The following is a 17247-nucleotide window of genomic DNA, read 5'->3' on the forward strand; positions in this document are numbered from 1 at the left end:
AGAATAAGTCATGGGGTCGATTTGTTCAACTAAAATGCTTTAAGGTGGTGCTTGCTCCAGCACAGCAGCAGTCAAATGACTGAAACAAGTAAAAGAATAAAAGAAAAAAGTATAACATACTAACTTTGTACTTCTGTTTTAATTTCTAATTTGGTATTACTGTTTTGAAATTTGCTTGGTGGTCTTTGATGATAAAAATTTGGTTGAACTAACTTAATCTCCCTTTCCTGAATGTCTTACCATGTCCCAATTTATGGTCATTTTGTCATTCTCTGAGACCTTTTATGGTTGTACTATATTATTATTGCTTATAATTAAGGTGGCAAGCTGGCAGAATCATTAACATGCTGGACAAAATGCTCATCAGCATTTCATCTATCTTTACACTATGAGTTCAAATTCCACCAGGGTTGATTTTTTTTCCTTTCATTCTTTCAGGGGCAATAAAATAAGTACCAGTTAAGCGCTCTGGTTGATGTAATCAACCAACCCCCTTCCCCTAAAATTTCAGGCCTTTTACCTGTAATAGAATGCTTGATTATTATCATTGATTTGACTCAAGTTCATTGTTATTCCTTGTAGAATTTATGTGGGCAGCAGGTTACTAACTCCAACCTTAGGTATCCACAACCTTTCAATAGTCTTTCAAGTGCTTAGAACCCTCCTGGTAATCTTTCCTGTCACTAAGAGGCAAACTTTCTGCAGATGCTCTACAGGACATTCTAGTCCAATCTCCGTCAACTATTTGTCCTACTTCTTTTTCTTCTTCTTCTGATGATGATGATCATCATCATGATGGTGGTGGTGGTGGTGGCTGTGAGCTGGCAGAATCGTTAACATGCTGGGCAAAATGCTAAGTGGCATTTCATCTGTCTTAACATTCTGAGTTCAAATTCTGCCGCGATTGACTTTGCCTTTCATCCTTTCAGGGTTGATAAAATAAGTAGCAGTCCAGTACTGGAGTCTATGTAATCAACTATCCCCTTCCCCAAATTTCAGGCCTTGTGCCTATAATAGAAAGGGTCGTCGTCGTCGTCGTCGTTGTCTTCGTCGTCGTCGTCGTTATTATTATTATTATTATTAAGCTGACAGAGTCATTAGCACATCAGTTAAAATGTGTTAGTGTTTCTTCTGGCTTTTTATGTTTCATCCTGCCAATATCAACTTCCCCTTTCATCCTTTCAGGTCTATTGCAATTGACTTGCCGCCTTCCCTCAAAATTGCTGGCCTTGTGCCAAAGTTAGTAAGAATTAACAGTATTATTAACTTTATAATGTAGTATCACAGAAACTATACAGCATTGCACTAGCTAATTTCATTATAATTTATTATTTAATTTCTTGGCCCCAAAATTAACCTGCCCTGTTAGTGCAGCAGCTACATGTTTTTTTTTGCATTGATGCAACTGATATGCCATTCCAGTCAACTCATTATTCTGTTTGATGTTGGAGGCCTACCAGTGTTAGCTGGGCATCAAAGGCTCTGTTTCTTGCCACAATGCAGTCTGTGATAGAAGGCAGAATTTGAACTCAGAATAAAGATTTAGATCACAAAAACTGCAAGGCATCTCATTTAGCACTCTAACAATCCTGCTGACCCCATACTCTGGATTGTTACTTTATTTGTTAGTCCCAAAAAGATATAAGGTGAAGTTGCCCTTGGTAAGATTTGAACTCAGTACACAGTGATCTTGAACAAGTACCAGAAAGTATTCTTTTAATTCAATGTCATACAATTTCATTATATTTAAATTAATCATTTCACAATTTTGCTGTCTTGTATTTATATCAAAATGTTTTATTAGTAGAAGAACATAAGGTGCTGGGCTGGCAGAACCATTACTGTGCTGGACAAAATGCTAGCAATATTTATCCTGGCTTTGTGCTTTGAGTTCAAATTCTACTAAATTCAAAAATCTTGGTATTTCTAGGATTTTGTATAAATTTGTAAGTACATAGCCTAATGCACCTATAATAATAGGTACAATTAAGAATTTAAAGTCAGGGTCCAAGAGCTGTAAGTTCTGCATTAATTCAACATGTTATCTTTTTCCTGGACTCTTTGATGGTACAATCACATCCACTAGGACGCTAACCACTACTACAGCACATGATTTTTGCTCTCTGTTCCACAAAACATTCCACCAATATTCCTTGCTTTTAGAGGTGTGAATACATACTAGTTCTCACATAACTTTGATGTATACATCAGGGCAAATCTTTCCTGTGAATAGCCTTGTAAATAGTCTTTGCAATTATATCATGCCTCAGGGGCAGGTAGTACCTCATGGACATTATGGGACAGCTGATGATGATGGGGGTGATATCTTCCACACTGGCATAACAGAACCAAAATTTTTTATCACGACACGGAGGTTTAGTGGTATCTTTGTCTCTCTCATTTGTCAGGTATTTAGTAGCTGTCTCCTGATCCAGGATAGGTGGGATATAATGTATTTATCACAGGTCCAGGAGAGGCTATTCTTCCAATCAATAGTTGTTATCCTCTAGCTTATGGGATATGTACTCATGCGTTGCTTTTTGCTAGTATGATGCCAAGTTCTCCTCCAAACTTCTGTTTAGGTGGGGCAGTCCAGCCTTCTATGGCTTGCAAATGTATGTATAGTACATCCCCACCACACACACATACATCTATAAGATGTGTCTTTGTTATTTTCAAAATATGTCACTTAAATCCTGAAGGTTCTAGATAGTAAACCATTGAATTCTTGACCCAACCAAATAAATTGTTTAATCCTAATATACATATACATTTGGAAATAGCAGTAATATTTGAATTTACCTGCCCACCTCATCCTGTCCTCACTAACACTGCAACTTTAACTTCTTCCCTTTTTTTTTCTTTCTCACAATTGCCCCAGATTCTAAATTATGCAGTGATGAAACTTAAGAAGTCTGAGAAAAAAAAAATAACAAACAAAAAAATTTAAGCAAAATATATAACATAAGGGTGGGAGCAAGTCTCTTCCTTTAAGAATTCTAGGTCAATGTTCTTTGTGAATATTAGTTTTCAAATATTTATTTTGTACCCATCCTTGTTACACGTGTTACCTTAATGTTTTGTGATTGATAAATAAATGTCTGGACTGAAGAGTAATGATTAATTAACTTAGAGTAAAGAATCAAAAATAAGGCAAGTTAAGGTAGATATTGAGAAATTATGTAATCCAAAAGCAAAAATGTTTTGTTGCCTAACAATTTTGCCTTAGAATTCAACAGGATATAGGCTTGAGTTAAATAACATTTCATATCCTGCCATCTTTTACTTATTTATACATATACTTGCTAAGGGAAATACCTATATTTTTTAGCCGTTATTTAGAGACTCATCTGTGCACAGGCACACATATACTTTTAAACATGTATGCGCTTGTATGCACACATCCACACCATACACACATGAATTCAGATTTACAGAAATAGATTTAGTACCTTACTGCAAACACCACCACCACCACCACCACCACCACCACTAACACTAACATAAGTGATTAATGAGTTTCTTGTATAAGCTATGAAGGTATGGAATAGAATCATGAGTGAAGCTTGCCAAGCTGAAATATTCAACGATGAAGACAATTTTATATATATATATATATTTCTTTATTGCCCACAGGGGGCTAAACATAGACGGGACAAACAAAGGGTTAAAGTCGATTACACTGACTCCAGTGCATAACTGGTACTTATTTAATCAACCCTGAAAAGATGAAAGGCAAAGTTGACCTCGGCGGAGTTTGAACTCCGAACATAACAGCAGATGAAATACTGCTAAGCATTTCGCCTGGTGTGCTAACGGTTCTGCCAGCTCACCGCCCTATATATATCATCATCATCATCATCATCATTATGTTAACATACACCTTTCCATGCTTGAGACAGATTTTCCATGGTTGGATGCCCTTCATGTTACCAAACCTTGCTTATTTCCAAGCAAGATAATCAATATTTCCCCATTGAAACTTGTTCAAAAACTAATAATAATTCTCTCTAATTTTGGTACATGGCCAGCAATTTCAAGGGGAAGGGGAAAGTCATTTACATTAGCCACAGCACTTAACTGATACTTTATTTTATTGACTGTGAAAGGATAAAAAGCAAAGTTGACCTCTGCAGGATTTGAGCTCAGGATGTAATAAGTTTGAATACAATGACTAATTATAGTGAAAGAGAATATGTATAGTGTGTTAAATAAATACAGGTTATGTAGAACTGGGAGAGGACAGTTAGACATTCCTAAAGGACAAAATGGTATGACAAGCTTCTAATCAGATCTCTAGAAGAGGGAGAAGAGGATGAAGAAAAAGCTAGCGACATAGCAGGGTAATAGAGTAATATATAAATGCCATGGTTGGGATACAGGTAGATGAGATGAAAAATTCATTTACAAGAATCAATAAATAGAAAAAAAAACACAGTTGGAAGAAATGTCTCATGAACCTTTGACTGACTAAGATTTATCTTTTTTTATAGTTTCAATTGAAAGGGAGATAAATTGCTTAGTCTTACATTTACGTTTAGAATGCATTATAAGAATATCTTGTTCCTTCTCGAGCCATGCCTGGATCATTAGGGCTGGTTTCCCAGTTTCCTAGGTGTATAGGTTCCCCACCTGGATGGGACGCCGGTCTGTTGCAGGTGAGCTACAAGATGCAGGAGGAAAGAGTGAGAGAAAGTTGTGGCAAAAGAGTCAGCAGAAGTTCACCATTACCTTCTGCCGGAGCCACATGGAGCTTAGGTGGTTCGCTCATAAAGACACACATTGCCTGGTCTGAGATTCGAACCTGTGATCCCTTGACCATGAGTCCACTGCTCTAACCACTGGGCCATGTGCCTCCACATAAGAATTTCAATTTTTGAGCCCTGGAAGAATGAAGGGCAAAGATGACCTTGACAGCATTTGAACTCAGAACAAAGAATTCTAACTGAATAATACAAGCTAGTTTGTCTGATGCTTTAATCATTCTACCAGTTCCCACATAGATTAGATTCTACTATATCAAAAATAACATTCCGAAATGATCTTGTACTATTTTAAGAGCCAGCTGTTGTGAGGTTATATAGAATGATTTTGTTGAGAAGCACAAATACTGGAAACTTTTTATTGAATTTGATCTTACAATCTAAAAACATGCTAGCCTGTTGTTAATTGGTATGGCTGTGTGGTAAGAAGCTTACTTTCCAACCACATTGTGCTGGGTTCAGTCCCACCACATGGTACCTTGGGTGAGTGTCTCCTACTATAGCCTCAGGCTGAACAAAGCCTTGTGAGTGGATTTGGTAGATGGAAATTAAAGAAGCTTGTCATGTGTGTGTGTGTGTGCATGCGTTCGTGCATACGTGTGTGTGTGTGTGCATGTGTGTCTGTGTTTGTCTCCCTCCATCACTGCTTGACAACCAGTGTTGGTATGTTTACATCCCCATAACTTAGCGGTTCAGCAAAAGAGACAGCTAGAATAAGTATTAGGCTTTAAAAAAAAAAATTCCTGGGGTTGATTTGTTTGACTAAAACCCTTCAATTCAGTGCTCCAGCATGGCTGCAGTCGTCTGATTGAAAGAAGTAAAAGAATAAAACAATCATCATCATCATCATCATCATTTAGCGTCCGCGTTCCATGCTGGCATGGGTTGGATTGTTCAACTGGTGTCTGGGAAGCCAGAAGGCTGCACCAGGCCCAGTCTGATCTGCCAATGTTTCTTCGGCTGGATGCCCTTCCTAACGCCAACCACTCCATGAGTGTAGTGGGTGCTTTTTACGTGCCACCAGCACAGGTGCCAGACGAGGCTGGCAAATGGCCACGATCGGATGGTGCTTTTTACGTGCCACCGGCATGGAGGCCAGTCGGGGCGGTGCTGGCATTGGCCACGTTCGGATAAAAGAATAAAACCATTTGGCATGTACACAGCAAAGGGGTTACTGAACAAGAAATATGAATGAGTTAGAGATTTCTGTCCTTATGAAAAAACTAACAAAAGAACCATGTGTTGGGATCAGTAGGAAGACAACTAGCCAATTGGGTGCTTCTATATAGTTCAACATGCTAGAAATAGCAGTCAGATTGCCCTCCAATCACATATTGCTATCATTAAAAAAATAAGAAGGGCACATTGGTGAAAGTAGTTCAATATATCTCTTAAAAAGATGCCATGCTCACATTTTGAATGTCTTTGATCGTAGGTCTGCTCTGTCAGAGGCCACCTGGAACTTGAAAAACAACAGCTACAGCCGTGGTAAGACATTGAATAAGGAAATTAAGAGCATGAGGACAAATGAAGGTGTAGGTCATTCAAAGAGACGCTGAAGACATGAAAGGATTTGGTGTCCAAATAATACTTCTCCAAGAATCACAGGTAACATTTCATATTCTTTCTGCTTTACAATGATGTATATATAAACAACAGAATACTCAATGTTCCAATATAAAATAGGAACTATAAAAGTGTACAGCTCACTCATTTATGCTGTGGGAGCACTATACAAGTGATGAATGCTTTGTTAGTTTGCTGTATTGATTTCAACTTTGAATATAGCTTTGAAAGGGATGGGTTACTTCAGGCTAAATTACATATACTACATGAAGATACAGCCTTCAGTGGTACCTCTATAATCTCACAGTATTTCTATTGTGTTAATTTGTTCCTGGCAGTCAAATATGCATACTGTATATACTTGTGTATGTTGCCCATTAACCCCTCATTACTTAACTGATTCTCATATAAGTCACAGGCTATTTATCAATACTGCATATATATACAGAGTGAGGGACATAGCTGAGCAAGAAACCAACAAAACTCCTTATAGTGCCAAAGATGAACTGAAGGCAAGACTTATGGCAGCATTCACCAACTTAAACAAGGAGACCTTCCAGAAGAGTTACAGGAGATTCTAAAGTTGTCTGGCAGCCATGGTTGAAGCCAATGGCGATTTTATTGAATACATTTACTCTTTAGTATTTCAAGATATTTTTATGTAATTTTGGTAAATATATCTGTTAAAATGAGATGTCAGTGTTATTTTCCTTTTTGTATAATTTAGACGACAGTTTGTTCACCGTACCCTGTATGAATATATGCTTAGATGAAAAGCCCATCCTTATGTTAATGAACCTTTAATTTTGTATATTTAATTATTTGATTTCATTGATTACTTGCAATAACAAAAGATACAACACACCCCAACTATCCAGGCTATCTAATTATATCAAATGTATTTTCTGGTGTAAAACATGTTTGGAGGTATATCAAAGGGAGTAAATTACAGGCCAGCTAAGCATGGATTATACATAATGGCAGTTTGTTCTACTTCCATATGAGGGGTAACTATTTATGGTAGCAATTTAGTTTATGTTGCAAATACCAAAGCCCCTCAACATTATTCACTTTGAGCAACATTATTACTGTTTAGTAAGATTAACTTACAAAGGAATTTTGTAGCCCTTTATAAGTTGAGGAGAGTTGGCTATTATTTTGCAACAAGTGGTGTAACTTTTAGTCATCATCATATCCATCATTTTCATTACCATAATTATTTCCATAGGTACAGGCATGACTTCCCAACCACATGGTTCCAGGATTAGCCCCACTGCATAGCACCTTGAGCAAGTGCCTTCTACTATATCCTCAGGCTGACCAAAGCCTTGAGTGGATTTGGTAGTCAGAAACTGAAAGAAGCTTATTGTATGTATGTGTGTGTGTTTGTGTTTCCTCTACCACCACTTGACAACTGGTGTAGGTGTGTTTACATTCCCTTAACCTAGCAGTTTGGTTAAAGAGACCAATAAAATAAGCACAAGACTTAAAAAGAAAAATATTGGGGGTGGGGTGGGCGATTAATTTCATAAATTCTTCAAGGTGGTAGATCACAGTCTAGAAGCAAGTAAAAGATATAATCCACACCAAAGCATGGGAGTTAACATAATTAATATCATGATTTCATGATTGATCATTCAAAAATTGGTTGCTAAGCAATATTTATTTTTATAGACCATTATGATTCCCAATCATCAAAATTGTGATGAAATTATTCGGTCTTCTAACCCATTTTTTTGAAAGTTATGAGGAAACAAAGTTGACTTGTGTAAATTATCCAAAACCTTTCTCCCCACTCTTGGAAAATTTTTCACTACAAATTCAAATATAATCGAAATCTAAACCATCTGAAACATACTTGTAGAAAATTTCATTAAACATATCCAATTTTTTCTGGAAGTTATGAGGAAACAAAGTCGGGAGAGGGAGGTGTGCATTTCTGTAGATATGCCAAAACTACACCCCCAGATTTCTAAGACAAATATCATGGGGCTGATATGTTATTTTTTGCTTCATGGAAAAATTTCATTTAGTAAACGAATATTATTAAATAATAGTCTCCAAATTCACATCAACATTTATTTTGATTCAAGCTTCATGTAAAGTATAAACTACTGACTTATAAGACTAAAATTTATTTCAATTTGAGATCACAAACCGAAAGAATGCCATAATACTGACAAAAGAATCGTAAATGAAGAAACCACTAAAACAGACAATAAATAAATAGGATATTACAAGAGTAGTAAGAATGGATAACTATTCACGCAAATCTGACAGACAAGGTTGATAGGCCAACTTAGTTTTTAAAAAAAATACATTGACACAATTTCCCCGGCCTATATCAATTAACCTCTTCCCGCCCTCTCTGCCCCTCCTCGAACTTTGAGAGCAAAAGTTTAAATAAGGGGGAGATAACCCTACAAAACCACAAAAATACTTAATATATCTTCCTACTGTTTCTCCATATACACAAATATTTCATATAGAGTTGTTGGAAAAGTGAGGCCACTTTTATGGTGTTGTAATATATTTCTTATTACACGGGTATTGCAGGTAAATGATTACCATTCTTACTCTTAGATGAATGCTTTTATTGTGTAAAGTAGCCCGATGCAGTAAGTAGTAGTCTTGCCAAAATTGAAATGTAACAAGGCGGGAAGTTTGAAGAATTTGAAGAACAGATGGTGCGAAAATATTTTCTTAGATATTTCTTTGTGTTAACATTTAAAGGGGGTCTTATGATCTCTAAAACAACAGCTCAATCCTGCTATATATATATATATAATATCATATCATATTATATTATTTCAAAACTAACGAATTTCTGGCATGATGTAGTGAGTCATATTTTGGAAAATGATTCGGTCATTGTCGTCTGATCTTTAACCTTTATCCTATTTCTTTAGACTGTTTCCATTCTAATTTTAGTTAGAGGCTTTTTATTGTGTATTTTGTGAAAAAATAATCCAGCACTATTAAGTAGAAGTTTTAGTGTTAACATACACATTGAAACTGTCTTAAATTTAAAAAAAGACAAAAAAAATTGGTCTTTTTTAAAAAATTTTCCTTCTTGTCGTTAATCATTAGAATTAAGTTTCTACTGAATTCCTAAAGGTTTGAGGCTAAAATGTATTAATTTTAACGGCATAAAATCTTCAGTCCCATCTTCAAAGTTTTTCTTTGTCACGTCATTCGATCCCAGCAGTGTTTTTCTTTACTTCCTACGAAACCAAAGTAATGCAATTCTTGCATCCTTTTCCATTAATTTCTTTTTCTTTCATATATTTCTGAGGTTCTGGCTGTGACAAAAGAAAAACAAACATGAAAGGTGACAACTAAAAATTTTACACCGTTATCTTTTGGTCGTTTTACACTTCGTACAAGTACCTGCTGCTTGCTTTCGAAAAGTTTATCACTTGCTCTGTTCAACTCCTTTCTTATCACGGCACATCAGTTTTACGAATTTCATTAACTATCGTTAAGTACTTAGGTTTATTCATTCGACTACTTCAATCCCTCTACATTTGTGGCCTTGTGTTTACGCTAGAAGTAATTAGTAATGACCAAACTGAATGTGTTCGAAGTACGTTTATGTCACGAACGTGTGAGAATTAGAAATAGTCGCACGCCTAATCGTCTCTGGATACTCTATCGCTGAATAGTTTAAAAGACAGGTAATTAAACACTATATTTTGTACGCGAAATATATTGTAAAATAGCTACAACATATGCCATTAATTTCCGGTGCGAAAATTACACGTGGGTATAAACAAGAGAGCTGTTGTAATGCATCTGGGCACTATATAAACAATTTTTTTCATGTATTATAGTTGTTGATTAACTAGAGACCTGCTCTGATCAAGGGAGACATGATCGAAAGAAGGCATTCAATCCGTTACAAAATTCACTTTTATTCGAACATATTATGTCAAGGAGTATGTTATGATGCAATGTTTTCTGCATCATAAAAACTATAATTCGAAGATTTGACCGTTTCTAGCAGTTTGATCAACCACAGAAAGACGACTCTCATTGGAACGACTGTGGAATTGAAGTGTTTGTTGTGAGTCACAGAGAAAAATCCACAACAAAAGTTGTGAAGTTTCACATCCCAACTTATGCAGTTGTATCCATCTTTTGATGGATGGACGCCGCAAAGTGGACTTGGTGTCGGCAACTGTTTTTTTTTTTTTTTGGTAATGCAATGAGTTTTTTTGGGTTGTCTCAAAAATAATTCAAAGGGCAATACAATTGTCCCCTTGGTGCGATGTATCATAAAGGAGCATGTGCATACCTCTATATTTTTTATTGATTTCCTGTTTTGCATTTTACCATTCTCTTACAGTTTACAAATGTTAATTATTGTTGTTGTTTTTCCCACTGTATTGTTCTGAATTTTAATTGTAACAGTTTCAAATGATATAAAATTTAACATTTCTTTTTGGTAGATTCATTAGGAATTACGATTGTCTGGTGAAAGGCATTCCAACCATAGCCGTCTCGTCGTTATTGTTTACCGGACTACACTGTATGACATTAAGGTCAGGGAGAGTGTGATTTTGGGTAAATTTGGTTGGTTTTCTATTAATCGAACTCCGACGTTAAGATACCTTTGTGTTGGTTCCTTAAATGTATGTGTCTTCGTGTTCGTGTCCCATCACTGCTTGACAATCGGTGCTGGTTTGTTTACATCCCCTTTAAGCGGTTCGAAAAAAGAGATTGATAGAATAGGTATTGGGTTGGTTCGGCTGAACCCTTCGAGGCGGTGCCCCAGCATGGCTGCAGTCCAGTGGCAAGAGATAGGTGTGTGTGATTAGGAAATTTGTTTTGCAATCAAGTAGTTTGAGCTATTGTCTTCTACTATAGCGTAAGGTTGACTAATATTTATGAAATCGATGAAGTAAGAACCGATGTAGTCCAATATAGTCAGTCAGATGACTGAACCTATTAAAAACCCGTGAAATAGGTGTATATGTATTGAATATTGTGACACAAATATGGATTAAAAAGCTCGATGGAAACACATGATATATGTATATTTTAATGGGAAACCCCAGAACGTTGCACTAAGATGGAACTGACCGCGTGTGTACCGTTGGCGATTTTTTTCCCCTCCGTCTTCCCTTCTCTGGATCTTTCCTTTTCCTATGTTTCTGACGAAGAGCTCCGCTCAAAACGTTAAACCCTCCTTCTTCCCTTCCTTCCTGAGCATCCAATAATACTATATTTGTTCCACGTCCTCGCGTTGTTGTGTTTTCATGTTTGGATTAACTTTATATATATATATATTTGTGCAGGCATGACTGTGTGGTAAGGAGTTTGCTTCCCAGCCACATGGTTCTAGGTTCAGATCATACTGTGGCAAGTTAGGCAAATGTTTTGTACTATAGCCTCGAGCTGACCAAAACCTTGTGAGTGGATTTCGTAGACAGAAACTGAAAGAAGCTCATGTGTGTTCATCACCACCACAGAGTAGGTGTGTTTATGTTCCCTGTAACTTAGCAGTTCGGCAAATAAATCCAATGGAATAAGGACTAGGCTTTAAAAAAATAAATACTGGGAGCGATTCATTCAACTAAAGATTGTTTAAGGCAGTGCCCTATCATGACTGCAGTCTGATTGAAACAAAGAAAAAAGTTAAAGCTATTTTATCTTTATTTTGTTGTTGCAGTTTTAACAATTATATTGTTGTTTAATAAATTGGACTTTATTGTTTATTAAAATACTTCTTTTTCTTTTTTAATCAAGGTTAATAATGCCTTCATCTAGTGAAAGTGATATACCTGATCCATTTTTAACTAAACGTCGAAAAAAGAGGAAAATTATACATAAAAAGGCATCCAGTTCTCAGAAATCAGTTTCTGCCAGTGCAAGTGAAGTTGTATCTAAAATCACCAACTTATCAAGATATCTACCTTCAAACAAGCTAACTGAAAAGAGCAAGAATAAGAAAAGATGGAAGGATATTAGAAAGCAAAATCAAAAGGTTGATAGCATTGTTCTGAAGAAAAGCCAGGGGGTTTGCAAAAGCAAAAATTTGCCCAAAGGAAAGGGTTTAAAGAAATTACAATTGGCAATGGGTGTAAAATGTTCAAAAGATGAGAAGAAAGACAAGCAAGCTGAGCACATTCATAAATTACAAGAGAAACTTAATGCTGCAAGGTTCCGTTATTTAAATGAAAAATTATATACTGAGACTGGACAGAAATCATACATTTATTTCCAGTCTGACAAAGAAGCATTCAAAATATATCACAGTGGTTTCCAAAGTCAGGTGAAAAAATGGCCTGTGAATCCTCTTGAAAAAATCCTTGATTATGTACGACAGACACCACGCTCATCGAAAGTTGTAGACTTTGGTTGTGGTGAGGCTCTGCTAGCACAAAATGTCCCACATGAAGTGTTCTCGTATGATCTTGTGGCTTTGAACAAACATGTCACTGCTTGTGATATGGCACATGTGCCACTCAAGATTGCCAGTATGGATACAGCTGTCTTTTGTTTGTCTTTGATGGGTACCAATATGGTTGACTACATTGCTGAAGCTGCTCGGGTACTGAAACACAAAGGTATCTTGCTGGTTGCTGAAGTGGTCAGTCGATTCAAGAAACAGCTTGACTTTGTGAGAGAAATTGAGAAAATGGGTTTCTCACATTTGTCAACTTCCAGTTACAAACTGTTTGTGATAATGAAATTTATGAGAGATTCTTCAAAACCTAAAAAAGACAAACAGAACATTTCTTTAAGCTTAAAGCCATGTGTATATAAGAAGAGATGATGTGCCAATAATTGACAATAATTTACCTTAAGTTCTATTTACAGAAACAACCAGACCATGTTCCTTACATACACTGTATTTGCCTTCATGTCTATACACTAACATTAGATTAAAAACATGTACTCCAATAGTACAGATGACTATGGTTACATATTGAAATTATGCTGACTACATTCAATTTTTCATGTACGAAACATACAAACATACATACACACACACTTGTCTACAAGAATGCATGCATATAGAAAATGTTAAATAGTTATTTAAAATTGTGCTTATGCTCATATATGTACTAAGAAATGCATACATACTTGTATTTTGTATGACTATTGCCACACTGTATTAATCTGCTATATATTGTAAATTATGTGCCTTGACTAAACCATAACCTCATTGCATATCAAAACACGTCTTCCATGCCACATTGATGATGCTTTGTGTAACATATCGAAAATTTTGTACAACATTTCACCATAACTTATATTATCATGCTTTTAAAAAGCTGCTATTCTTTTGGTCCATGTAGCCTCAGTATTTGAATAATGATTTCTCATGTCAACATAAATTGTAAAGGAGTGCATAGCTGATTGAATCACAAAATATTTGAAATATGAAAAGCAGGAGTTAGAGTTAACATTAAGGTATAATAATTAAACACTATAAGGCACTTTTGGGTGGCAGCTTACCATTTCTACCATTCATTGAGATCCTAAAACCAAGCTGCTATGTAAAAAGCATTGGTGTGGATGCTGGTGCCACGTAAAAAAGCACTCAGTATACTTTAAAGTGGTTGGCATCAGGAAGGGCATCCAGTCGTAGAATCCAAGCCAAACAGGCTGTGGAACATTGTGTGGCCCCTGGCCTTGCCAGTCCCTATCAAACGTCCAACCCATGCCAGCATGGAAAACATGTTGGATGATGATGATGATACTGTTCTTGTAGGAGTTTAATATTAATTTGAAGTATATTTAGATACTGAAACTGGGGTGTTGTAGTAAATATATTGAAAGTATTTGGTAGTTTTTTTTTGTTGTTTTTTTGTTGTCTTCCTTTATGTTCTGAGTTCAAATCCAGCTCGGGTTCACTTAACATTTAATCTCTTTGGATTTGATAAATTATCTACTGAGACTGAAATAGTTGACTATGGACTCCACTTCTGTACAAAATTTTGACTTGTGTTCTTATATCAGTGGATGCAGCCATGCTTGGGCTCCACCTTGAAGGTTGTAGCCAAATAAATTGACTCCAGCACTTAATTGAAGCCTGGTACTTATTATATCAGTCTCTTTTGCTGATCTACTAAGTCACAGAGACATAAACTAACATCAGTTGTCAAGTATTGGTGGGGACAAACACAAAGACACATAGAGGACCAGCTTCTTTCAGTTTTCTTCTACGAAATCCACCCACATGGCTTTGGTTGGCCTGAAGCTATAATGGAAAACACTTGTTCAAGGTACTGTGCAGTGGGACTGAATCCAAGACCATGTGGTTGGGAACCAGATTTCTTACCACACAGCCATACCTGTGTGTGTGTTAAAAATCATAAATTAAATGGATGAGGCTGATAGCTAAAATGGTAGAGTGCTAGACCAAATTTCTGAGTTTATGGATTTATTATGTGTAATTGAAGGTTCAGTATTTGTTGTTGACTTATCTCCAGTATAGTTGGAGAATATCTTGTCTTGTAGAATTTTATTATAAAGGAGTGCTGAAAAGTTCCTGGTGTTAAGGGTATTGTGAAAGGCCTGGTTGGAGGCCCAACCTTCCGAGTTCTTTACAGAGCTTAGAAAAGCTGGAGGACTGCTGCAACAAGTTTGTGAATCTGAGAGAATATGTTGAATAAAATTATAATTAACTGATCCTCTTGTATTTTCTTTTACCTCAAACCAAGAACTTTTCAGCACCCCATCGTATATGGCGTATCAAATGCTGCAGTTCATTACAGAAGAAATAAATCATTGAGTAGGTATGGGAATGTAACAATTTAGAATGAGATCTGTCTAATCTTGCTCTAGTCATTACTAACTTTGTTTTTCTGAACACAAAAGTTAGCTTGATATAGCCTTAACATAGTGTTCTATGCAGGAGGGGGATTTTTGTTGTTTCTCTCTAAACACTGACGGAATTTCTGCAGTTTATGTAAAGCTAATTTGCTTGATATCAGATCTATTAAGTTCAGCACCATACATTTCTGCATTAAAATGATACTGGGTAGTTGTTTAACACCGGCCCAGCACTGATTAAGCAGGCCTATGTCAGAATTGTCAAGCCAGAAACATTTTCCACTTTTTTTTTCCTGCCTTTAACCCTCCAGCGTGGAGTATAGGCCACTTATAGTTGAATTCCATGTCGCATAATTTTTCGCTTCTGTACTTATACTCTACCATGAATGTTCCCCTTTCTCTAGTTCCTTCTGTGTTGATATATGCCACGAGTTCTTAGGCCTACCTTTGTATATCCATCCAGATTCCACTGTAAAGCACTTTTCACTACATTCGGTTTGTCTTTTCTAATTGTGCTACCAATCCACTTCCACTTTTTCTTAAGTATTTGCTCCCTAATCGAAACTTGATTTGTTCTTTGCCATAGCTCCATATTGCTTATGTGTTCAGGCCATCTAATTTTAAGTATACTATGCAAGCATCTGTTGATGAATGATTGTATTTGCTTATTTGACTTAACTGTTGTTCACCATGTCTCAGCCCCATACAATAACACCGCTTTTACGTTAGTGTTAAAAATTCTTATTTTGTTCTTTATTGAAATTACACTTGTGCTCCATACTTTTTTTTAACAGGTGAAAAGCGGTCCTTGCCTTACTTATTCCCGTCTTAATATCTTATTAAGAAGATGAGAATAAGTTTCCACTTATAACCATCTAAATATTTCTTTCTTTCCTAGTGTGTCTAAACTACATTATTTGGTGTGCCTGTCCTATTTTCTAGATGAAAGGGTATGCTCTGGGAGAGATTAGGCTGGAATGTCTACCATGTTGGGTGACAACAGACACTCCTTCATTGGAAATTTTGTTCTGCTATGTTTCTCATATTTCTGAATGGGTGAATAAAATATTTATATTAATAATATATTTAAGGATAAGCTAATTGACAGTCTTTATTTGTTTTGTACTTTTTCTTAGAGTATATAGGAATATTTGGTTGCATTGGGTTTGGCAAAGGGTATTTCAATGATTTTTCAATGCTTAGCCATTCTGTATGTGTGTGTTCAGCTAAATCTTGTGAGAATCATATGCATATACACCAAAAGTCTGTTCTAAAAAAGCTAAGCTTAAAAAAAAAAACGAATTCATTTCTTGTGATTTAATCGGCCTTGTCTTTCAAAATAGTTGCTTTCACTGTTCATACATTGCTCCCAACATTTTTGTCAGCTCTGGAATAAGTTTTTGGTGTAATGCACAGTACTTGTAATAGATTTTCAACATCTATCATCTGAAATAGCTTTCAGTATTGAGAGCTAAAACACAGCAGATCCCATGAGTGTCAGGTCAATGGCATGTAAAAGACACCCACTACACTCATGGAGTGGTTGGTTTTAGGAAGGGCTGTAGAAACCTTTCCAAGTCAGATCGGAACCTAGTGCTGCTCCCTGGCTTACCAGTTTTCAGTCAAACCATTCAATCCATGGAAAGATGACCAAATTCATAAAGTAGGACAGCTGTAGAATGAGTTTTCATGCCTTTGTCAAAAATTCTCAAATAAACAATGACAGCTGAACAAGTATGTTGTGGTGCAGTATCCAAATTTTGTTTGTCTTTGTTTCAGGCCTCATCCTTCACATTGCTTTTTTTTTTCAGATGCCTCAGGACATCAAAGTAAAATTCTTCATTGATTGTCTCACCATCATCATAGTCATTTTTAACATCTGTCTTCCATGCTGGCATGGATTGGATGATTTGACAGGAGCTGGCAAACTGGAGGGCTACAAGAGGCTTAAGCGATCTGTTTTGGCATGGATGCCATTCCTAATGCCAACCACTTAATAGTGTACTGGGTATTTGCAGCAACAATGATCCAATTCACTGTGGCAGCTGCCTTTCTATTTCAATAAAAAAAGCATCCAGTCCACACTGTAAAGTGGTTGTCATTTGGAAGGGCATTCAGCTGTAAGAACCAT

The 17247-nt window shown here is 36.3% G+C and overlaps 1 protein-coding gene and 1 long non-coding RNA gene across 6 annotated transcripts; both read left to right on the forward strand.

Annotated features, from left to right (window-relative positions):
* The first annotated feature begins 2572 nt into the window (after window positions 1-2572).
* On the forward strand, window positions 2573-14972 carry LOC118764228. Its single transcript, XR_005000023.1, has 3 exons — window positions 2573-2582; window positions 4555-4562; window positions 13143-14972. It is a non-coding gene; the product is annotated as an uncharacterized LOC118764228 (long non-coding RNA).
* Window positions 6200-14972, forward strand: LOC115214127 (ribosomal RNA-processing protein 8-like). Of its 5 annotated transcripts, none has more exons than XM_036504736.1 (2): window positions 6200-6371; window positions 12081-14972. In XM_036504736.1, the coding sequence occupies exon 2, from the start codon at window positions 12088-12090 to the stop codon at window positions 13108-13110; it is 1023 nt and encodes a 340-aa protein (XP_036360629.1). In that variant the 5' UTR covers window positions 6200-6371; window positions 12081-12087; the 3' UTR covers window positions 13111-14972. The 5 variants fall into 5 exon arrangements, with proteins under 5 accessions (XP_036360629.1, XP_029639049.1, XP_036360628.1 ...); XM_029783189.2 differs by lacking the exon at window positions 6200-6371 and adding an exon at window positions 8764-8885; XM_036504735.1 differs by lacking the exon at window positions 6200-6371 and adding an exon at window positions 9713-10006.
* Window positions 14973-17247: the final 2275 nt, after the last annotated feature.

The sequence above is a fragment of the Octopus sinensis genome, linkage group LG7 (assembly GCF_006345805.1).
Source record: "Octopus sinensis linkage group LG7, ASM634580v1, whole genome shotgun sequence".
Lineage (NCBI taxonomy): Eukaryota > Metazoa > Mollusca > Cephalopoda > Octopoda > Octopodidae > Octopus > Octopus sinensis.